Below are 23077 nucleotides of genomic sequence, written 5' to 3'. Positions count from 1 at the left end.
AAAAAAAAGAAAAGAAAACACAAAATAAAGCCTGAAGAGATGACTCAGTGGTTAAGAGCATTGGCTGCACTTCCAGTGGTCCTGGGTTCAATTCCCAGCTACCACATGGTGGCTCACAACCATCTATAATGGGATCTGATGCCCTCTTCTGGTGCGTCTGAAGACAGTGACAGTGTACTCATATACATAAGACAAAATTATTATTATTATTATTATTTTGGTTTTTCGAGACAGGGTTTCTCTGTGTAGACCTGGCTGTCCTGGAACTCACTCTGTAGACCAGGTTGGCCTCGAACTCAGAAATCTGCCTGCCTCTGCCTCCCAAGTGCTGGGATTAAAGGCGTGCGCCACCACCGCCTGGCCAAAAAAATTTTTTTTTTAAAAATCTACATCTATTTTAAAAAACACACAAAACAAAAATAAATAAATAGTTATGTTTTTCTGCTATGAAAGTGTGAAGATTCAAGTTCACATACAAGAAGATCCCTGGAGGGCTGGAGGAATGGCTCAGCAGTTAGGAGCACTGGATGTTCTTCCAGAGGGCTTCCTAGCACCTACACGGTACAACCTTATATAACTCCAGTTCCATGAGATCCAACACTCTCCTCTGGTATGTGCAGGCTCATGCATGTGGCACAAACATACATGCAGGCAAAATACCAATACACATAAAGTGAAAATAAAATAAAGAAGTTCTTTTAAAGGGAAGGAGGTGGGTATTGGCACTCACCGGTCAGCAAGTAATCAGTGAGCTTAAGGTTCAATGACCTGTCTCAAAAGATAAGGTGGAGAATAATGGGAGAAGACACCTGATATGTACCTCTGGCCTACACACACACACACACACACACACACACACACACACACACAAACAACACACTCCCACAATCAGTGTGTGCTCAGTGAAAGAGCACAAGGAGCCTGAGAGAACATGCACTGGGCAGGAAGCCCTGTAGGCTCCTCAGGGCTGGGGATTAGGGTGGGCCTTCAGGCTAGAGAAGCAAAGACTGCTGTGGGAGGGAAACCAAGACCATGCTGGGAAGCAGCTCAAATCTGTCCACACAGGGCATGACAGACAACCAGGACATCAGTGAACAGCAGAATCGAGAGGCGGGGTCAACTTTCTGGAAGCAGGCACTCTTCCCTTGCACTTGAGCTCAAAGATGTCCCACTGCTGGACAGTTAGTTGTGCCTGTTAGAAAGTTGTCCCTCGGGAGTGGAGAGAAGGCTCAGTGGTTAAGAGCACTGACTGCTCTTCCAGAGGTCCTGAGTTCGAATCCCAGCAACCACATGGTGTCTCACAACCATCTATAATGAGATCTGACGCCCTTTTCTGGTGTGTCTGAAGACAGCTACAGTATATAATAAATAAATAAATCTTTTAAAAGGAAAGAAAGAAAGGAAGGGAGGAAGAAAGAAAGAAAGAAACAAAGAAACAAAGCTGTCCCTCCATTGATTGGAGCCACTTGGTAGCTTCTACCCATTTCTCCTGGTCTGTATCTGAGCCTCACATCAGAGTCCAGCTGTCTCCTCCTAACCAAAGGCTCTTGCAGCCCTTGAAGACAGTTCCCATAGATTTCAGGCTTCTTTTTCCTATTTCCTACATTCATAGTACCTGGAAATGCCTTCCCAGGGCAGGATTTTCTAAGCCTTTCGACAGAGCTGACAGACCCGCTGAAGGGTTCACCTCATCTATAAAAAGACAATGACAGCCTGAAGGCCCAAGATTATGTCTGTGTGTCAGTCTGTCTGTCTGTCTGTCTGTCTGTGTATGTGTGTGGTGTTTGAGTCGGGGTCTAAATAGGCTAACCAGGCTGGTTTCAAACTCATGGGCTCAAATGATTTTTCTGACTTAGCTTCCCAGCTTAGAGACTTTCGGCTACACCCCAACCCAGCTCTGTCTAACTTGCCCCCTGCAATAATTTTACCTGATGAATTTGGGCTCCCGGTCTCTGCTTATGGAGGACTCTGCATTGTTAGTGTTCTCCAGTCACACCCCCATCCAAAGCAGCTTGAGTGCTAGGAGAAAATCCAGACTACGTCCTTGAGGAGTGTTCCCTAGCCTGCTCCCGGAGAAATCCAGTCAGCAAAGCCTAGCAGGCTGCCTGCTAGACAGCTCGAGGCAACAAAGCAGCTTTGTTACTTAGAAGAAGAAAAAGCACATGGGGTTTAGAGGTTTTGCTTGTCCAGGGAGAGACCTGAGTCTTGTGTAGAGGGAGAGGAGCCTGTGTGGATCCCATCATAGGTAGGACACTTTGCATCTCTTACCTCTTCTCCCCACCCTACCTCCAACAGCAGGACCAGCTTCCCATTCTCCTGCCCCAGAGCTCACAGTGTTTTCTAAACACATTCCTAGCTTATGTCTGGCGTGATTCCAGGCAGCATACGTTCCTATGGGGCATGCATGCCTATAGCTTGCTTGTAATCTGTCTGTGCTCTGTTTGAGTGCCTGTCTGTACAACCTGGCAGTGTAGTCCCATCTGGGCATGTATCTATGTGTGTTGCCCATCACAGTGGGGGTACACATGAGGGTTTCTGCTGTCTTTTATAGCCAAGGATGAGTGGGCCCTTCATCCCATCACTGACAATGCACTCTTCCCAGTGCATTAGCTAAGCCAGCTCCCTTTGACAGCATCTTTCCACCAGGCGAGAGCCAACCTTACCTAAGGTTTCTCTCTATGTTGTTGTTGTTGTTGCTGCTGTTGTTTTTGAGACAGGGTTTCTCTGTATAGCCCTGGCTATCCCAGAACTCACTCTGTAGACCAGGCTGGCCTTGAAATCAGAAATCTGCCTGCCTCTGCCTCCCAAGTGCTGGGATTAAAGGTGTGAGCCACCACTGCCCGGCTTTCTCTATGGTTTGATGGAGAGGAGTACCCAAGATCCTGTGTATGGGAAGTGGCTTTAACACTGTCAAGCTCCAAAAATGTTTGTTTGACACCTTCTGTTGATATGTACCAGACTAGCTTCCTCCCATCTTCCCCTCCTTTGAGGACTTTGCCAAAACAATACCTGTGGGCATGGAGGAAGAGACAGACCCTCACCCCCTTACTTGTCCCTGTGGGAATATCACACTGATTGAACTTTAAGTGGAAAAGAAGCTCATCAGTCTAGAGTCTTTGTAGGATTAAAAACTTGAGCCGTTATCATGAACGGCCCCCAGGCCAGACAGGCTGGCTAGACTCACATGCTCCCCTGGACGGGTTCAGCTGTTACCAAGGTGAGTCATCAGGTCTCCACCATCTGCCTGATGCCTCTGCTCACCCCACAGCTTCCCCTCCACCTCCTACTGCAGAGTCAGAGTCAAAGAGCTCTACTCAATGCTTACTGGAAACAACTCCCTAAAGGGATAGAGAACCCAAGTTAGAGCCCAGAGGCAGCAGGATTTACAGACAGATGCAAAGGTGTGAATCCCTGCTGAGCCCCGAATGGCTTGGAATTCCAAACAGAAGGCAGGCGCCAAGTAGAATATGGGAAGATGGAGTCAACTTGGAGGCCTTGAGGGAAGGCAGGAGTTTAGAGAGGTGGACTTGAAAAGAGGAAGAGCTTGAGCGAAGGTGACAGGAAGCTGCCAGGGTTGCTGGGGACAGGTGGCTGTGGCATGCATACCTGAGGCATAGCATGTCCAGTGTAATAAAGTCATAGGCAAGGCCTGACACATCAAAGGAGTGTGCATTTGGGAGAAATTTATTTATTTTTATTTTTGCAGGGCTGAGACTCAAACTCTGGGCCCTGTGTATGCTAGGCAAGCATCTACCTGCTGAGATACACCTCCAGGCCTACTTTAGAGAAAATGTAAAGGCACTGAGACCCTATCCAACAGACCTGTTGTTTTCAAACGAGTAGTAGGGCCATTCTCTCACACACAGGCTCTGTTTTTGTACATGCCAGGCAAGGGCTCTACCATAAAAATGTACAGCCATTTTTGTCTTTTTGTTACAGAGAGCCAAGCAGCACAGGCCATCCCGGAACTCATGTAGATGAAACTGTCTTTGATCCCTTGATGGACTGGCCCTTCTCTCCAGTGTTAGGATAACAACCTGAGCCACCATGCCTAGCCAATTCCTATGTTTGCTTGTTTGTTTGTTTTTACCATAGAATTGAAAGTGAAGAACCCTAGTTTAAAGGCAAGAAGAAGAGCTAGGAGCCCTAACCTAGGGACTCCTGTTAGCTCAACTTGGCTTGTCCTAGGCACCTAGCAATGGATTATATCATCATCTGTTGCCATTGCCTGCCACTGAGGTAGAGGCAGAATATAAAAGGAATGCTTGCCACCCCAGCTGGCTCTCTCTCTTCCCTCCTGTTCCTGGCTGACCTCTCTCTCTCTCCTCCTTTTTGTCCTCCTCTGCCCTCCCGGCTCTGCTCCCATCTGCCTGCCTCTATCCCTCCTCCAGGCCCTCGCTCCCCTCTCACCCACCACTAAACCCACTTCATAGCAGATCTGTTGCATGGCATGATTTCTCAGGGGATACCTTGGCATGGGCCCACCAGGTACCCCCTCATTATATTTCATAACAACTCTTGCCTACCACCCTGGGCCTTTATGCTGTATGAATACCCTATTGTTGATTCTGAAATTAAGCTGTGTGAGTTAAACGTCTTTCTCTGAGAGGACAGACACACCATAAACTTTATTTCCTTCCAAGTATGTGTTGAATTCTGCTGTATGAAACTTGACCCACTTTTCTGCTAGTGGACATTATCATCCAAAAATGGCTTTTTATAAATGTTTTTACTATTGTATATGATATCAGAAAAACAAGACAAAAGACACCTATTTTTTACAGGTGATGGGGAACCATTAAAGGACTCTAAGCAGGACACTGGATCTATAGGACCATCTATCTGAGCAGGTGTAGTTATTCGACTTGTGTAGGTGTAGATTTGGTTTGTTTGTTAAGACAGAATCTGGCTATATTAACAACGGAACTCAAATCATGGGCTTAAGTCATCCTCGCCCCTCAGACTTCTGAGAAGTGTGGGGCTGGGATCTGAGTATGGGGAAACTCCCCCTGTCCACTGAGTAGGAAGTGGAAAAGAAAAGAAAAGATAGTAAATAAAGGACCCAGAAGGCTGGAGTGAAGGCTCTGTGGTTAAGAGCACTTGATACTCTTGCAAAGGACTGGGGCTCAATTCCTAGCACCCACATGGTGACTTACACCATCTGTAACTTCAGTTCCAAGGGAGCCAGTGCCTTCTTCTGACCTCCATGGGCACTAGGCTATCACATGCACACGTACACACATGCAGACAAAACACTCATACACATAAAGTAAAAAGTTTTAAAGTTTATTTATTTATTTATTTTTTGAGACAGGGTTTCTCTGTGTAGCCCTGGCTGTCCTGGAACTTACTCTGTAGACCAGGCTGGCCTCAAACTCAGAAATCCGCCTGCCTCTGCCTCCTAAGTGTTAGGATTAAAGGCATGTGCCACCACTGCCCAGCTAGGTCTAACTTTTTTTAAATGAAAGAAAAGTAAAGAAAAGGACCCATAGAGAGACAGGATGAGGTGACGACAGAAGCAGGGACACTGGAGAGGTGGTAGATAGTGCTGACATTATCATGTGTCCCCATCCCCTCTAAAAGAGCCACCTGCTCTAGGGACCAAAAAATCAAGATGGGGAATCAGTTTACCCATCAGGGGAAGTGAATGTGTCCCCTACAGCCAGAGTGCCCAGTGGCAGGAAAGATTTAAGGTAAACCAGTGAACCAACCTCTGCTGGTAGGAGACCCTCACTCTCCTCAAAGGGGGTCAGCACAGAGATTGCCAGAGCCTAGAGGACAGCACACCCCATGGTCTCTTACTTCCCTGGGGCCCATCATTTTTATCACTATCTTTTGAACCCATAGTCAGTTGGGTATAATGGTTTTGTATTGCCCAGGGAGGGTATAATTGGTTTTGTATTGCCCAGGGAGGAGATTGACCAGGTCAGGGCAGGGCAGGACAGGAAGAACAGAGTTAGGAGCTGAGGAAATGCAGGTGCAGGGCAGCTGTGAGTGAAAGGTATGAAAACAGGCACACTGTCTTCCTCTGTGGTTAGCAGGCAAACAACCTGAGAGCTGGGGTGATGGAGGGCATCGACAGATGGGGAGGAGGATGCGGAGGTAGGAACTTCCGGAGAAATAACAGGCACACCCCCTTCTTTTCCACTCAGAACATGCTTCCTCCCTTCCCTGTGCCTGGTCTCCCTGTGTGTGACTCATATTTGCCTTGGCCACAGGGGTTCCTGTGCTTTGGGAGTTTACTCTCTGCTTGAGAAGTAGCTGGAAACTTAGGCTCTGCCCCTTTCCCAGCAGCCTTTGGAGGGAATTTCGGGTAGGGTCTCTCAGTGTAGAGGTATTTACTGACTCTAAAGACAGGCAAATGTGCCTTTAAGCAAACCTCCTCTTTGAGCAAGACACGCTTGTAAAATAAGAGTAAGATTACATACCTCAAGCTTGTGTGGATTAAACCAAATAGGAGGCCATTTCCTCCGTTTCAGCAACAGTCAAGACAGGAAGAAGGGGAGAAGTTAAGAGGAAGTAAGCAAGCCACATCAGCACCCAACCATTCCCCAGCCCCAGCGGAATCTTAGATTTACTACTCACTATCCTTACAGAATTGGAATATTGACTTCTTGTTCCAATCGGGTCCCATTCCCAAATGTCAGTACTAACTGCAATCCCTAAGCCTGCAGCCTTCCACCTCTAAGAACGCCCTACCACTTTGTGAGTGACTACTGGTCCCGCTTACATACATACAAACAAACAAAAACAAAATAAAAAAAAAAAAAAAAAAAAAAAAAAAAAAAAAAAAAAAAAAAAAAGCCCTGAGGTTTCAGACCAGGGGTGTGGCTCAGTGGTGGAACACAGCACTACCAAAAATCAGAATAAAAAATTAAATTTAAGAAATGGCATGGGGGCACGTTTCTTTAATCCCAGCACCCAGCAAGCAGAGACCACGCAAATCTGAGGTCAACCTGGTCTACATTGTAAATTCTAGGCTAGCTAGGGCTATAGAGGAAGATCCTGTCTAAAATAAATACGTAGAAGGAAGAAAGGAGGGGAAAGATGGTGTGCTTTGTTTAAGGACAGGCCAAGAGGAAAGGGAATAGTGCAGACAAAAAGCAGTTAGCCCACTTGGTTGGCAGAGGCAGGTGGATTTCTGAGTTCGAGGCCAGCCTGGTCTACAGAGTGAGTTCCAGGACAGCCAGGGCTCCAGAGAAACCCTGGCTGGGGAAGGGGGGAGGGGTGCGCAACTGGTTAGCCTGAAAGCACAGGAAACCTCACAGATAGCTTCCTTTCAGAGAAAAAAAAAAGATATGGCTATCGTTCTCATTTTTCTTTCTTTTTGTCTTTGAAGTACAGGGAACTGGCCATCTACAGTAACAGCACGGAGATCCCTCTACAAGAGAGTAACTTCTGCTCTACAGAAGAGGGACCCCTACTGACTTCCTTTAAGGCGGTATTCATGCCTGTGGCCTACAGCCTCATCTTCCTCCTGGGTATGATGGGAAACATCCTGGTGCTGGTAATCCTAGAGAGGCACCGGCACACTCGGAGCTCAACTGAGACCTTCCTGTTCCACCTCGCAGTAGCGGACCTTCTCTTAGTCTTCATCCTGCCTTTCGCAGTGGCCGAGGGCTCTGTGGGTTGGGTCCTAGGGACCTTCCTCTGCAAAACTGTGATCGCTCTGCACAAGATCAATTTCTACTGCAGCAGCCTGCTGCTGGCCTGCATAGCTGTAGACCGGTACCTGGCCATCGTCCATGCTGTCCACGCCTACCGCCGCCGCCGACTCCTCTCCATCCACATCACCTGCACAGCCATTTGGCTGGCCGGCTTCCTGTTCGCCTTGCCAGAACTCCTCTTTGCCAAAGTTGGCCAACCTCAGAACAATGACTCCTTACCACAGTGCAGCTTCTCCCAGGAAAACGAAGCTGAAACTAGAGCCTGGTTCACCTCCCGTTTCCTCTACCACATCGGGGGCTTCCTACTACCGATGCTCGTGATGGGCTGGTGTTACATCGGTGTGGTACACAGGCTGTTGCAGGCCCAGCGGCGCCCACAGCGGCAGAAGGCAGTCAGGGTAGCCATTTTAGTGACAAGCATTTTCTTTCTCTGCTGGTCGCCCTACCACATTGTCATCTTCCTAGATACACTGGAGAGGCTGAAGGCTGTGAATAGCAGCTGCGAACTGAGTGGCTATCTCTCCGTGGCCATCACCTTATGTGAATTCCTGGGCCTGGCCCACTGCTGTCTCAATCCCATGCTCTACACCTTTGCTGGCGTAAAGTTCCGCAGTGACCTGTCTCGGCTTCTGACCAAGCTGGGTTGTGCTGGCCCGGCCTCCCTTTGCCAACTTCTTCCCAGCTGGCGAAAGAGTAGTCTCTCTGAGTCGGAGAACGCTACTTCACTCACCACCTTCTAGATCCCGGAAGTCTCAGCGCCCACCTCTGTTTCTGTTTTCCTTGGGAGGATAAAGTGGTGGTGGAAACCCATCTAACATGAGCTGAGGCCAGTGTCCCCAGACGGGACATCTAGACGAACTCTCTCTAGAATGTTCCTAAAGCTCTTCTGCCAGCCCTTGGGGCTAGACTAGAGCCACAGGAGAAGAAAGCAGCCCAGAGGCAAAGCCAGCCATATCACGATCACCTGTATCACACGGAGAACTCCACACACCTCCCTCCTAACGAGCTAAAGCTAAGACTCAGCTTTATTTCTTCCTAGCCATAGGGAAAAGCACCTCTGCCTGTGGCCCACAGCCTCTTCTTCCTCCTGATTATGAGCCCAGACTCTCCTCCCAGAATGTATCCCATCATCTTAAAGGCTGGCTGCCCCAGCTACCCACCAATCCTATGCCACTAAGGAATAGCCAGCTGGCGGCAGACTATGGCCTTAATGTGCCTGTCTCCTAAATACAGACTTCATGCCAGACTTTCAACCGTGCCTTTCTCTTAACCAAGCAGAAAGCTGAAATGGATCTGCTTTAGGTAGCTGTCTGGCTCCAACCAAACCGGCATTGGGTCAGCCCCATGTTACTGGATCTTGGATTGCAGACTGAGGGCAAGTTCCAGAAGGTCCTGGAAGCTGGCCAGTATCCTAAGAAGAGTAAAGAGCAAGCCAGCAGGAAAGAGGCCCAGTGGAAAAATGGCAAGACACCTTTTCCAGGCTCCAAAGAAGAACAAGTAAAAATCAAACCCAGCTGTCTTCTCCACCCATGGACTAAAGCTTTCAGACTGGCAGGGAAATGCCCTAGTGGATTCTGGGCACTGATGGGGAAGGAAGCCAACTTGCCTGGGGAAAATGACATAGCAAAGTGGCCCTAGCCTCAGGAGAGGGGGCACCTAGCTAGCTAAGAGAATGAAGACAGAGGTCCCTGTCTTCATTAGGTAGAGGCAATGTGAGAAGCCAACCTGGGCAAGCAAGTCCCCAAGCCACAGGAAGGCAGTAACTTGCCCCTGGGAGGGTACCACTCAGGTGGAACCAGAGGAAGCTGCTCCGTGCCTACTTAGGGGAAGCTAGTGGGCAATTCTGAGCTCTGCTTCCTCCTAGCTACTGACCTGAGTAGGGGGAGCAGAGTTGCCTGGCACCACTCAAGCCAACCATACAAGCTTCCTGGGGCAACCAATGCTATAGCTTCAGAGACTGTATCCTCATTGCAAAACAGTGGAGACACCTGGGGGCCCCCTTTTCCGCTCCCAGCATCCAACAGCCAGCTGGGAAGACACAGAAATAAAACAAACCAGACAAACAAATAAAACAAGCCAGCAAAACAGACAGAAATAAAAATGCAAGAGATGGCATTTTTGAATTTTGTCTTTTTAATAAAAAGGCACCTATAAAACAGGTCAATACAGTACAGGCAGCACAGAGACCCCCGGAACAAGCCTAAAAAGTGTTTCAAAATAAAAACCAGGAAGATGTCTTCACATATTGTATTTATATATTTATATTTTATATATATATTTATATAATGGTACAAAATGGCTGGGGTATGGCCATGGATGGAGGGGAGAAGGCTGGCCTGTGGAGATCACCTTGGGAAGCTAGTGGTAGAGGTGGGAGACGAGGGCACCAGAAGGGGGCATTGGGCCCTTTGTGGCCTGAGCCCTCTCCTTGGAGCAGGGCAGGCTAGACAGTTTGGGCAGGGTGGGGATGTGGGCACAAGGCCCAGATGGAAGCAGGGAGGGCAGTGTCTGGCCGGAAGGACAGGTTTCCACCCACCTCTCAACACAAAAGACCTTGGCTATGGTCGGGGGAGGGGGGAGCGTGGCAGGGGGAAGCCAGGGACCTGCAGCCAGCTCTGGAGGGGCCCTGGTGCCTGACCTGGCTGATGGTGGACAGCACCAGACTGGGAGAAGTGGGCACAAATTCCCTTTGTATTACAGCTGCCAAGGCAAAACCAGGCCCTGCAGGTCAGAAAGGCTGGGGACAGGGCCCTGGTAAAAGACATCCTGTCTAGAATGGCCCTTGGCCCTCGAGGCAGGACAGGAAAGGCCTTAGCCAGGGAGCTGCCCGCCACCTTACAAGGCAGGAAAGGACGTGAGAAAAGCAGAAGTAGTTTACTCCTGGGGCCAAAGGAGACAAAACACCCATTCCTGTATGGCTTCGGTCTGACCAGTGGCGGCGGGTGAGGGGCTCTCCTGGGAAGTCATTGGGGAGGCAGTGGCTGTGCCTGGTGGGCATAGACAGATCTGGTACATGGCCCTGAGCCCTGGACAGAAGGACCTTGCCAGAGAGTAGGCAGGCAGGGGAGGCAGCAGCAAGATGTTCTCCCCCACACTGCCTTCCCTCACTCCGCCCTAGAGGTGGAGGCTGGAGGGCCAACTCTGTTCCTTCCTTCTTTGGTGAGAAACAAGTGGTGGTTTCTAGAAGAGTCCATGCCCTGAGGGGTTACCTGGCCCAAGGCTACTACAGCCGGGGTCCCAGCATCCTAACCCCTCCATAGCTCCATTCTAAGGGGCCACACACTGCCCCTTCCTTCTCTCTTTTATCCTAGAATGGGGACAAAGGGCTTCAAGTTCTGGCTAAGATGTAGCAGCAGAGGCACCCAGGCTGGGGGCCCTATGTCACTGGTGTGGGTAAACACATGCACATGTGCACACCTGCTCTCCGAAAATCACTCAGCAGCAGACAGGCGGCCATCGTAGAGGGAAGGGGGAGATTCTCAGTCCTCCAGGGCTCACCCAATGGAAGTCTAGATGATCTGACCTCATCTTATAAGTGGGGCATATGGAGGGTGCATAAGACTGTATGTCTCTGGGTCCTAGGGAATGGAGGGTGTGATCATTTGAAAGAGGGGGGAGGGTTTTTTTTTCTCAATCTTTTTTTTCTTGTGTGTGACTTCTATCAAAACACAGAAATACGGCACACGCACAAACCGGCACAAAAGCCCAGCTCTATTTACAGCTCCGCTGGCACCTGCCCACCTGGCCAGCTGCCTGCAGGGGGCGTGGGAGAGGAGGTCAGCCACGTCAATAGGGAGAGGAAATGAGGCAGAAGGAAAACAGGGTAAAAGCAGAGAGACCGGGAAGAGAGAAATGGACCTGAAGCGCCCGCAAGGTGACAGTCCACAACGGGTCAGAGGATGGAAGACCCTCCTCTCTCCCTAAGGACCCCCCAAATCATAGCTGAAAGCGAGGAAGTGCAAAGACAAAGGGAGACAGAAGCTCCATAGGAAGAGAGGGCAGGGGAGGAGCAGTCCCGGTGGCAGAAATGGTACAAACTCCAATTCCAACTCCTCACCCAACACCTGCCCCTTCCCCCTAAGCCGCCAGCACATCAGGTTTCTACACACGCCACTCCCCACACAAGCCCCTTCCCACCCCTCCACCCTACCCCTGGACCCAGGCCATCCACCCCAACACTGGAGAAAAAACAAAACTTTTTAAAGTTAACATATTTTCAGTATCCCCAGCCCCAGCCCGAGGGGCCTGCTAGAAGGGTAGATTGGCCATGCTGCCCGGCGTTGGGAGGTAGCCCATCTGGCTGTCCAGAGACACACTGCGCTGACGCAGAGGGTGGGACACCATGAGGTTCTGCTGGGGTGGGGGGCCCATGAGGGAGCCCTGTGGGGAAAGCATGTGAGGAGGCTGGGTGTAGACCTCGCCCCCCACACCCCGCTGCTTCATCAGCATAAAATTCTGCTGGGTCATGAGGCCTTGTGGAGGGGACATGACCCCCTGGTGCAGGCCATGGGGCACCATGCCCTGTTGTGGGGGCACACCTGTCCTGCCCAGCAAGGACATCTGTCCAGGGTGGCACATGGACATGCTGAGCCCCCGCTGGACCCCCTGTTGGCCTGGGAGGTTGGGGGGTCGAGACGGAGTCTGTTCCGCCATCATGTTCTGCAGGTTCATGAGATGCAGATTCGGGGGCTGGGCCTTGGGGGGCTGGCTCTCGCTCTTGGGGAAGTACTGGAGGGTGCTGCTCGGTTTCTCAGAGGGGATGATCCTGGATAAGTCGAACTCAGGAATGCCGGTAGGGGTGGGCCGGATCACCTCACTCAGCTCTGGGTCATTCAGTACCGATGCCACCCCAGGGAGCACCCCGGGTGGGTATGTGTCGCCCATGCGGCTGGCCATGCCTTTGCCCATTAGGTGCTGCTGCGGGGGTATGGGACCAGGTGGCTGGGTGGGCAGGTCCTCGGGGGGCAGGGCCATGCCTGATGGGTAGTGCTGCTGCAGGCCAGGCCCCCCAGCCCCAGTGGGGGCCATGGCACCATGGGGTTGCTGCAGTCGAGGAGGAAAGGACATCATCTGGGAGGAGCTGGGCACAGGGCCACAAGGGGTGTTTAGGGAGTCTGGGCCTCCTGGGGCCATCATCATCGAGTTTTGAGAAGGGCCCCCAGTCCCCTGTGCATTGGGGTGCAGTGGAATGTTGGACCCGAGAGGGGTGGGGGAGGGCAACATAGTAGGGGGAGGCTCATGGGACAGGGGCTGCTGGCCTGGTAAGTTCATGCCCATGGGGCTCTGGGCAGCAGCAGGGTTCATGTGCATCTGGTTGGGCTGGTTATTGCTGATCCCTGTCAAGGAAAGAATGGGGCATTAGAGGCTATGCCCACCCAATTTGGGGAGGTGCCTCCCAGTCCTTCCCCAGCCCACTAAAGAGCTCTGGGCTAGGTTTCACTAAGCAATGGTAGTGCTTGAAACAGGGTCTCAGAGCTCACGCCACCCCCATGACCAGAGACTGTGGAAGCATGCAGAAGCCAGCATGTCCACAGGGGCAATTCCTAAGCAAACCCGCTGTGGCCACTCCCAGAGAGAGCTTTGCCTCCTCGCACCTGGCCCAGAGCTCTGTGGTGGTGGGGGTGGGGGTAGCAGGGGCCGGTCAGGCAGCAGCTCGTCGTCTGAGGTGGCGATGGTCTTGATGGCGTTGTGGTATAGCGGGGTAGAGCTGGGCATGGCATACTTGGACATCTGAGACATCATCAGTGACAGAGGGTTCTGGGAAGGTGTGGGGTCTGGGGAGGATGTGAATGGTAGGCTGGGATTCATGAGGCCACTGGAAGGGTTGGCGGGAGGAGCTGAGGAGCTGTTCCGGGGGCCGCTAGGTGGGAGAGCACCTACAGAAGTGGAGAGACAGAAAGAGAGCAGGGGTCACTGGCAAGGTTAACTAACCCCCAAATCTCCATCTTACCTCAGACACACCCACATCCCACTGATCACAGGCTCCCTGTGGTCCCTAAGGCCCATGCATTTCCAAGCAGTTTCTACAGTGGGGAAAAGTCCAGGTTCCAGGTGGCACCCTTCAAGATGCCTAGATGTACCTGGAGCTCTGTTTAAGAGGCTCTGGCACAGCTGCCACCACACCCCTGCTGGAACCCACCCGCTGCCAAGGTTCCCAACCAAGGCCACCTAGATCACTCACCCTGTTCCATGTTGCCCAGGGTAGAGGAAGAGTTTATGTTGAGAGGTGGCTGCTTATTCTGGGAGACCCCAGGACTAGGCATGGCTGTCTTGGGAGAAGCAACCCAGCCCGGAGAAGGCACCGCCATGGAGGGAGACTTGAGCCTGCTGGGTGAGCCAGTGGGTGAACGCACACTAAGGGAAGAGCTGAGGACCTGGGGTGACTTGAGAGGTCCTGGTGGGTTGGCAGAAGGCAAGGGTACCATCTGTGAGGGAGTCTGGGGTGACTTGAGGTTGGCAGAGGGTGAGGTGACCAGTGGGGAGTGCACCTGGCTAAGGGTGGGTGACTTCAGATGTCCCATGCCTGGTGAGCCCATCTGATTAATACTGATGGTGAGATCTGAAGGCCGCCTGCCTAGCCCCCTGTTGGGGGCTGAGTGCACAGACCCAGGAGGATTGGAGGCAGGGGGCAGAGGCATATGGCTGAGCCGGGCAGTGCCCACAGTGCCCATGGGCACTGAACTCTGATCAGGGCTGAACATGTCTGGAGTGTTGCCCATGTCCTGGGGCATGGCTTGGTAGGGTCCCTGGCCCCCAGAGAATCCCTGCTGGCCCTGGTTGGGAAACTGCGAAGGCATGATCATCTTCTGCGGACCCCCCATCATGCCACTGCTGTTCTGGGCCCGAACCCGAGCCATCTCTTCAGGACTGAGGCCCTGAGGACCCATCATGTCTCCAGGGCCTCGCATCTTCTGTGACATCAGCATCTGCTGCTGTGGCGTCATCTGCACATTCAGGTTCATGTTCATGTTCATGTTCACATTCATGTTCATGTTGAGATTGCCTGGCCCCATAGGCGGGTCTACCTCCCTCAGCCCAGACTGTCCCATTGGAGGGCTCAGGAGGCCCCGGCCTCCACCGAACTCTATGCCCATGGGAGTGCCGGCCAGACCATCTCCTCCAGTCATCTGTCCCGGGAACATAGCAGGGTCCATCTGTCGATGTGCCTGTATCATCCGTTCCATTTCCATGCTCTGTCCCATGCCACTACCTGCCATGCCCAGGGGACGCTGCATGCCCATTGACCGCTTCTCCAGCAACTGGTGCCTCAGCAGCTCCTCCCGGACACGAGGGGTCATGAATCTCTCTGCCTCACCCTGCCCACCTGGATAGGGCACGGCATTCTGAGCAAAATTGCTGGGTCCCCCAATAGGGGGCAGGTCTTCATTCCAGGCCATGCCTGGCCTTACAGGTCTCTGCATGGCATTCATGGGTACGTCCATTGGCATATTCTGCATACCTCCAAATCCAGGCACCCTTTGCATCTGGTTGCCTGGGAAACGGGGGCCAGGAAAGGGAGGTCCAGGTCGGAGCTGCATGGGATCTTGGACATCCATAGGTCCTCGGAGTTGTGCACCCATTCCAGGTGGCCACTGATCCCCAGGTTTGCTGTGGTAAGGAGGTGGAGGCCCCCTCCCCATCATGCCCCCCATTCCCACCATGTCCTGCAGAGGGCGACCTCCATGCAATCCAATCTGCTCCTCTTTCCTCCGCTTCTCCTCGTAGTACTCTTCCTGCAGTTTGCGCCAGGCCACCTGCTCAGGCGTCAGACTGTCCTGGCCCAGCCTCTGCATCATCATGTTCATTTGTTGCCCCATGTCTCCACCCTGAGGGTGCCCCGGCACTTCATGCTCCAGTGGAGGGCCTCCTAGGCTCTGTGTCTGTGAAATCATCGACTGCAGAGGCTCCTCATACTTCTTCATCCCCCCAGGAGGGGCGGAGGGAGGCTGCTGAGCAGCAGAGGGCGCTTGTGCTGGTGGGCCTCCCTCACCAGCTCCTCCAGGGGGCCCCTTGAGGAAGGGCTCAGTCTCCCCACTGCGGAGAAGCAGCCTCTCAATGTCTCGCAGTGTCTGGAGGGAGCGCTCACGGTGCTCCAGCTGTTCTTTGGACAGGCCCTCAGAGCCCACCAGGTTCCTCTGCCCATTTCCTGTGGGCGTGGCCTCCCCCAATAGGGCGGAGCCAGGGGCACTGCCAGGGTCTCCTCCAGAAGGCAGAGGGTTGTTAGCAGTGGCAGCCGTTGGGGTGTTAGGGTGGGTACCCCCAGTCCCACCACCTGTGCTGGCAGCTCCCACTGAGCTGGGAGCCAGGTCCTGACCCGTGTCTTCAGGAGGCCCCTCCGGGGGCAGAGCAGGAGGGGCACTGCCTGGGGCCGAGGGTGGCGGTGGCAACGGAGGTGGCTGGGACTGTGGTGTACCTGCTGATGGCGTATTCAGGGGTAGTGGTTCTGGGGTGGGTGGCACTTTAGGGGCCTGCAGGAGGACAAAGGTAAAGAATAAGACGAATGACGGGACATCATCCCAAAGTATCTTAGAGCCAGGCAGGCCACCACACTCACCTGATCCAGCTTGGCCCGGGGCACATTCTGCTGGTGGTAGGCGAGGATGGACTCTGCCCGGCCCTGCAGCACTGCCTCTGCTGCCCTGCATAGGGGAGAAGTCACAGGTAGCTCAGAGATGGGCAAAGCAAAGGCAACCTCGCCCTCACCCAACGACCTTGCGCCGGCCCCCACCATGTGCTCAGGCTGGGCGTGAGTAGGCAACCTTCCACCCCCCACCCCCCACCCCACCCCCCCACCCCGCTCCTCATCTCTCCCAAAGACTTACGTGTTGGCCAGATGGGTGGTGAAGACATAGACGAACTGTGATGGAGGCTTTCCTGGGACGCCCCCACCCCCACCCCCAGGGACGTCTGGCCGGAGGCCTGGCTGGGGGCCATGTTGGGGGCCTGGTGCACTGCTGTCGCTGAGGGGCAGTTGGGCAGTTTGGCCAGGACCCAACTGTGGGGCCACCATGGCTGGGTCTGCTACATTACAATCTGCAAGGGGAGAGAGAAAGGAGAGCAGGTGAGCAGCCCAGGCCTGGGAAGGAGAATCAGCTGGTGTTCCTGCCCTGGATGCTCACTGCCTCAAGCCATGCCCAGAGGGTCATTTGTCCCCACAGTCTCTGTGTTTACCAGCCTGACTTTCCAGTTCACTTGACCTATACTAACCTTTGCCCAAGATGGCCAGTCTGTGTGTCTCTGTCTCTGTCTCTGTGTGTGTGTGTGTGTGTGTGTGTGAGTGAATATACTGTCTAATGACAGAGCCAAGGGGAAGGCAGGGAAGACGTAGTAATAATTGACGATTCAAACCACAGACAGATTTGCATCCTACCCCACAATTCACCACGATTTTATAAAACATAGCATTTGTCTAAGCCTCAGTTTCTTCACCTACAAAATGGGCACACTACTCAGCTCCCATGTGCTCTGCCCAAGGACAAGTCTTTTAGAAAAGCATGGTTACTATGCTACAGAGCAAAGCGTCTGTTTCAACAAGAGTTGGAAAGGCTTTCACAAAATGAGACTTTGGTCACCTCTGATCACCAAGAATCATATGTAAGGGTCCCCATCAACAACTAGTCAGCAAGCCCTGCATCAGTGAGCCTGGCAGGGTAGCCTCTTAATTTAGTTGAATTCTGGCATGTCTTTACCACAAGTTGAGAAACTCAGGCCCACAAAACTGTCCCACTCCCCACTGCCAATGGCAAGTTCCAGGCTGCTCTGCCTGTAAATTGGGGTTTTCCAGATTCTCCTAGATGCTAGAACAGCTGGAAGAAATACCTCGCTCCTCTTTATCACATGGACACTAAAGGAGCCTGAGACGGCTCAGCAGGTAAAGGTACCCGCTGTCAACCCTGACAATTTCCTAGGGCTCATGAACCACACAGTAGAGGAACAACTGACACCACAAATGTTTTCTGACCACTGCACCTGTGTAATGTACACTCACACAGACACATGCACATACATACAACACCACACATATGAATACACGCACACATACACACAGTTACAATGCCACAAAGCAAAGCATTGGTTTCAACAAGAGTCAGAAAGGCTTTCACAAAATGATCAACACAAGACTTCAGTCACCTCTGATCACCAAGGATCATATGGAGGTGCCCCCATCAACAACACACATACACACAGATGCATACAGGTGAGATGAACACAGTTTGCAAGGCATGTGAGAAAGGGCATTTGCCTCTGTGCCCTCTCTGAGGATGAAACAGTCCTTCTGTAGAGGAAGGGCAGGTATGCGGCGCACACACACAGTTTAAGGGCCCAGGGCACATATGGGAACACTGGGTGTTGGCTCTCAGACTTTATCATGCACGCCACACTGGCTGGCCAATGAGCTCTACTCTGAATGTCCCCATCATTGGGCTTACTACAGGTAGGCACCACTGTATCTAGCTTCCTGTGTGGGTTCTGGGAATCTGAAATCTTGCAAGGCAAGGTTTTCCCAACTGAGAGCCCTACCCAGCTCTCTTTTTTTTGGATTTTTTACAGATTAATCATTAGTCATACTGACTTAAACCATTGGCTTCAGGTGATCAATTTGACTTTTAGCCCCACTCCTTTGACAGGTTGGAGTGTGGGGTTGAAAGCCCCAAACCTCTATACTGCTTTGAACTTCCCAGTCACCAGGCTCCATCTAGACTCTACCTCAGGGCTGCCAGACATACCAGTCAATACAGCATTAAACAAAACAGAACAACAAAAAAACCACTGGTCCCTTTGGAGATTCCCAGGGTTTTAGAGAAGTAGGCCAGGAAACAAGAGACAATCAAATATATATTTCACAATATCACAGGCTGACATACTCGGAACATTCCCAGAATATTCCTCAGCAGTGAGACAAATTTCGCTCCACGGTCACAAGCCTGACATTCCATTCTCATGTAGGTAAGACCCACGACTGGTCCTCAGTGGGTTTAGGTGACACAGGTATCCATGCTCACACCAAGAAAACCAAGTCAAAGCCTCCGCACTACAAACAGCAAGTGCCAGCACTTCCAGAAATCACAAGAACTTGGCCAAGGTGGAAGACAGCAGAGGCCTAGTATAAATCAGAACACACAACAGACTCCTCCAAGCTAGGGAGAGGGGCAGAGTTTATCACAAAAAGGAGCTTTCTAGTACCATAACAGCAATTCAGGGTAACGCTGTCCAAAGTATGTCACACGCTTGGACTCACTTTCTCCTTGTGCCTATTCTATATGATAAAGATCACTTCTATAAAGGAAAAGTCAGAACTCCTTTCTCAAGTTTATAGTCCCTGGGATATGAGTAAAGGCGCCTGGTCTCTGAGCCTGTCCCATTGACAGCTACATCAGTCTGCCTTGCTGTGTGAAGAATTCAATTGCATGGTTGAATACTGCTGAATGGCATGGTGTCACAAGACTATAATCCCAGCACTTGGGAGGTATAGGCCAGAGGATCAGAAGTTCAAGGCCAGTGTCATCTGTATAGCAAGCTTGAGGCTAGTCTGTACTACATGAAACCTGGTCTCCACTGAACGGCACTTCATCTAAAAGAGGTTGGTCATGGGATCTTAGCGAATTCTTATTGCTCTGTATCTTTCAAAGTTTCTACAATGATACAGGCTAATGTTACAGAAACAAATTAGGGGAGACAGGAAGCTTCCTGTCCCAGGAAGCAGTGAAAGATTCTACCACTTACGCATCCATACAGAGACTGAACATAGCTCATACAGCACTAGTTAGTCACATGTGGCCTTGGCAGTCTCAGCCAGTTGTGGAGACGTCTTTTTTTTTTTTTTGTTTTTTGTCTTCGAGACAGTGTTTCTCTGTGTAGCCTTGGCTGTCTTGGAACTCACTCTGTAGACCAGTCTGGCCTTGAACTCAGAAATCCACCTGTCTCTGCCTCCCAAGTGCTGGGATTAAAGGCATGCGCCACCACTGCCCAGTGTGGAGACTTCTTATAGGACACTCCTCAGTAGGGTCCACTCATCCCCTACTTGCTGACTGTTTCCTCTGCTGTGACAGTCATCATAACACATTCTTCATAGGCAGCTGTGAGGACTAAACTCAGTAGCAAGTGTATTTTTCTTTCTCCTTTCCTTAATTCCTGCCTGTAAGCAGCACACAATTTAACCAGACACAATAGCAGAAATCTTTAACCCCATCACCGGGAAGCAGAGGCAGATGGATCTCTCCGAATTCCAGGCTAGCCTGGTCTACAGAGTGAGTTCCAGACTAGTCAGAGCTACACAGTGAGATATTGTCTCCAACGACAACAACAGCTCACAATTTAACCTTCTCTGGCTCATTTCTTAAGTGCTTAAGTTGAAAGCACCATGGATACCTCAGGTCTCAGGCCCAGAAGGATGGATCAGAATGAGAGAAACAGCCATGAACTGACACCCACATCTCATCCTAGAAATGCATCATGATCATTTTCTGAGCATCACTGGAGAAAGGAACCAGGGACATGATTAAGTGTCAGTTCACACCTAGGCTTAGCAAGGCTTTGCAAAGCCAAGCTAACAGTCCCAGAGAAGCTGGACGTTCCCTGTCCATCCTCTACTGACCGGTAGGTGGCAGCATAGGCCATGAAATCTGTTAAACATGTAGGTGCGTTGTCCAGAAAAGGGAGTACCTGAGAGACCTTAGTGAGAGGGAGGGAGAGGAAGAGGGAAAGAAGGAGGGAGGGTGGGTGAGACCGTGAGCAGCACACACACTATAGATAAGGGAAAAGTCAAAAGTAGGACTGAAGAGGAGGCCTAGGCTCCTGCTCCTTGCCATTTCTTCAACAATCCCCTAAGGCCCTAGGTAAGGAGGCTCCCTTAGGACACATACACACACCAGGGGAAGGGCACTGTAAGGCATGGAATCAATGAACACTCACTGTGGGCAGCCCCAATGGGCTTGTCATCCTCCTCGCTGTCTGGTCCGGAGCACCATTCGTCCCCACTGTATGGCTGCTTCCGCTCCAGCACACACCTCCGTTTACTCCTGGGTGCCACCTCTGCCCAGGCAGGAAGAGTAAGAAAGTGTGGCAATGTGGCCTAGTCCTTCCACAAGCAGAGGCCCTCCCAGACCATTCTCCAGCGTGCCCCACCCTAAAGGGCACTGCCCAGACCACGGTGGGCACTTTGCCAGTCCTTGGTCCCACCACACCACCATTTGTTTCTGATTTCTTTCTCCAACCCTGGCTGCCTGTCTCCCCTCCCCCCCTCACCCAGTACAGCATAATCCCAACCACAACTGGTTCTAATTAGGGCTGGGGGGGGGGGGGCAGGGAGGAGCCACTGTGACTCTTCCAGGCCCCAGTGCCTGTTCCCAAAAGGCTCCCTCCAGCCAGGACATCAGGAGGCTTCAGGGATGATGGGGGTAGGGGATTGATCTTCACCAGGATACCTCCCTCGTCAATGTGGGGGCCACAGAAGTTCTATCACTCTGCTGTCGGGCCCTTCTCTGAGTGGCACCCTAGCCAGCCCCACTCTGGAATGAACTGGTTGACTGATGGGTACAGGTAAGAGAAAGTTACTACAAACAATACATGTTGGACGATGGCAACACAGGATGAGAACCAAGTAGGGGAGGGTCTCTGACCAGTTTGGGTCTTGGACTATAGATGATGTTAATTAAAGTCTAGAGGTGAGAGACTACAGTACCTTTGGCCTCTGAATCCAGGGATGGAGTTCCAGCCTCCCGCTGCTCTCCAGAGTCCACAGACACACTCCGCTCACGCTTCACCTTGCCCTTGAGTGAGCTGAAGGGAGACACTCCTGCCTGGGGGTTCTTCAGACTTGAGTTGCTAGGTGAGATCTGGTTGGCCTTGGCCCCATGGCTCCCCGCCCCCACGCCCTTGGAGCCCAGGTTGCAGGTAGGTCCTTGGTTCACATTCTGGTGCTGGGATTGGGCCCCTCCATTCCCTGTCTTGCCATGATTGGTCAATTTATTTTCTGGGTGCATTGGCTTGGCTGGGGCAGGGGGGCAGTGGCCTCGAGGGGACAGCGGCGGACTCCCTGGAGCCTCTCTCCTCCTGGGGTGGGGTAACCTGGGGAAAAGGAGGAGAAACAGGAAAGATTAATCCTGCAAGGAGTTAGGCATGCCTGGACTTTAGCTCTCTCACCTCACCTAACAATGCAGGGGGTGGCTAGGTGCTATCTTGAGCCCACCTGCTATTCCCTACCTCTGTGTGACTCCTCAGATAAAAGCAGAGTTCTGTCCACCTAGGGGAGTGAGATGGAGCAGTGTTCCTTATCTTCTAGGCTCAAATCAAATGGAAACCTAGGGCTTTGACTTGGCAGAACCTATCTATCTACCTTCAGCCCCAGTATCCACCAGCTTCCCTAGCGGCCCTTTCTCCCTAGCATTTGATGAATTCTTAGCACCTTCTAGGGTTTAAGACGCCTTTCCAAGGCCCCAGACCTCAACTATGCTGTGCCCTAACAACTAGCTGAGAAGGGCCACAGGACCTGTGAGTCACTGCTCAAGCCTGAGCCCTATTCCCTAGGGACTAGGGAAAGCACAATGGAGAGTGGTACCCACAGGTCCTTAAGACTCCCCAAAGCCTAAGGGGGAAGGCCTGAAGAGGGTGGGCCAGTAGGCCCTGTCAGCAGGCAGGGATGGGGGGGGGGGGCACACGATGTGTCAAGCAGACAAGAGTACAGCTTGAAGCCAAGGATTCCTGCAGCCTAGGCTGCGGGCCCTTTAAGCTCCAGCCTGCTCCCCCCACCGCCTCCCCCTCCCCGGAGACCTATTAATAGCCGCTGGAAAGATCACATCACGGGAGAGGATATTTATCCCCCCTCATTCCACACCAGCTCAGATTTATTTCAGCCCTGCTGTCCTGCTGCCGCCGCCTGGCCCTGTCTGCCCGCTTCTCCCGGGGAGGAGGGAGGCAGGCACCACCCCCACTCCAGCTACTACCCCCTACTAGACTGAGGCTGGAGGGCGCCATCACAACCCCAACACTAGGGTAGGATGAGGGTCTGCTCTAACGGTTCTAGGAGGGAAGAAGGGACTAGAAGCAGGCAAAGCTAACTGCCAGTCTCCTCTGCCCCCTGGGCCCAGGCGCTTAAGGCTGGCTGCCAGCTCCTGCCTGGGGCCAGACTTTACCATTCTACTTCCCTTCAACCCACTGGTGGCCAGGAAGCCAGGTGCCCGAGGGGCTCCTCTCCAAACCAGCACAGCTCTATAGCTTGGCCCCATCACCATGGGCCCTTCCCTTCCCCACTCTCCATACACACATATCCCACCCTCCGTGACACCCACACACCTTGTCTTGTTAGCCAGGATCCTCATGGCTCCCACACACAGTGGGGCTACGGCCCCTGTGCGTGCCCAGGGCCCAGCCAGGTACTCGGTACTGGAGCAGGGACTGCAGCAACAAGCCCC

The 23077-nt window shown here is 52.3% G+C and overlaps 2 protein-coding genes across 7 annotated transcripts in view; one reads left to right on the top strand and one right to left on the bottom strand.

Moving 5' to 3' along the window:
- Cxcr5 (C-X-C motif chemokine receptor 5) overlaps positions 1 to 9906 on the top strand; it is a 42488-nt gene extending 32582 nt beyond the window's left edge. For 2 of the 3 annotated variants that reach the window (XM_031345421.1, XM_031345420.1), the window contains one exon: positions 7340 to 9906. In XM_031345421.1, the coding sequence (XP_031201281.1) occupies positions 7340 to 8407 (1068 nt within the window). In that variant the 3' untranslated portion in view covers positions 8408 to 9906. Of the gene's footprint in view, positions 1 to 2173; positions 2246 to 7339 lie in introns of those variants that run through there. The other variant, XM_031345422.1, reaches the window with a different exon arrangement.
- Bcl9l (BCL9 like) overlaps positions 9778 to 23077 on the bottom strand; it is a 29710-nt gene continuing 16410 nt past the window's right edge. For 2 of the 4 annotated variants that reach the window (XM_031345410.1, XM_031345411.1), the window contains 8 exons: positions 22959 to 23060; positions 21349 to 21734; positions 20580 to 20699; positions 16490 to 16700; positions 16222 to 16306; positions 13849 to 16135; positions 13262 to 13543; positions 9778 to 13003 (listed from right to left, as the gene is read on the bottom strand). In XM_031345410.1, coding sequence (XP_031201270.1) covers positions 11916 to 13003; positions 13262 to 13543; positions 13849 to 16135; positions 16222 to 16306; positions 16490 to 16700; positions 20580 to 20699; positions 21349 to 21734; positions 22959 to 22984 — 4485 coding nt within the window. In that variant the 5' untranslated portion in view covers positions 22985 to 23060 and the 3' untranslated portion in view covers positions 9778 to 11915. The remainder of the gene's footprint in view (positions 13004 to 13261; positions 13544 to 13848; positions 16136 to 16221; positions 16307 to 16489; positions 16701 to 20579; positions 20700 to 21348; positions 21735 to 22958; positions 23061 to 23077) is intronic. The other 2 variants (XM_031345412.1, XM_031345413.1) reach the window with 1 other exon arrangement.

This window comes from Mastomys coucha, unplaced genomic scaffold (genome assembly GCF_008632895.1).
Source record: "Mastomys coucha isolate ucsf_1 unplaced genomic scaffold, UCSF_Mcou_1 pScaffold23, whole genome shotgun sequence".
Classification (NCBI taxonomy): Eukaryota; Metazoa; Chordata; class Mammalia; order Rodentia; family Muridae; genus Mastomys; species Mastomys coucha.
Note: the sequence above shows the minus strand (reverse complement) of the source record. Positions and strands in the feature narration are given on the sequence as shown.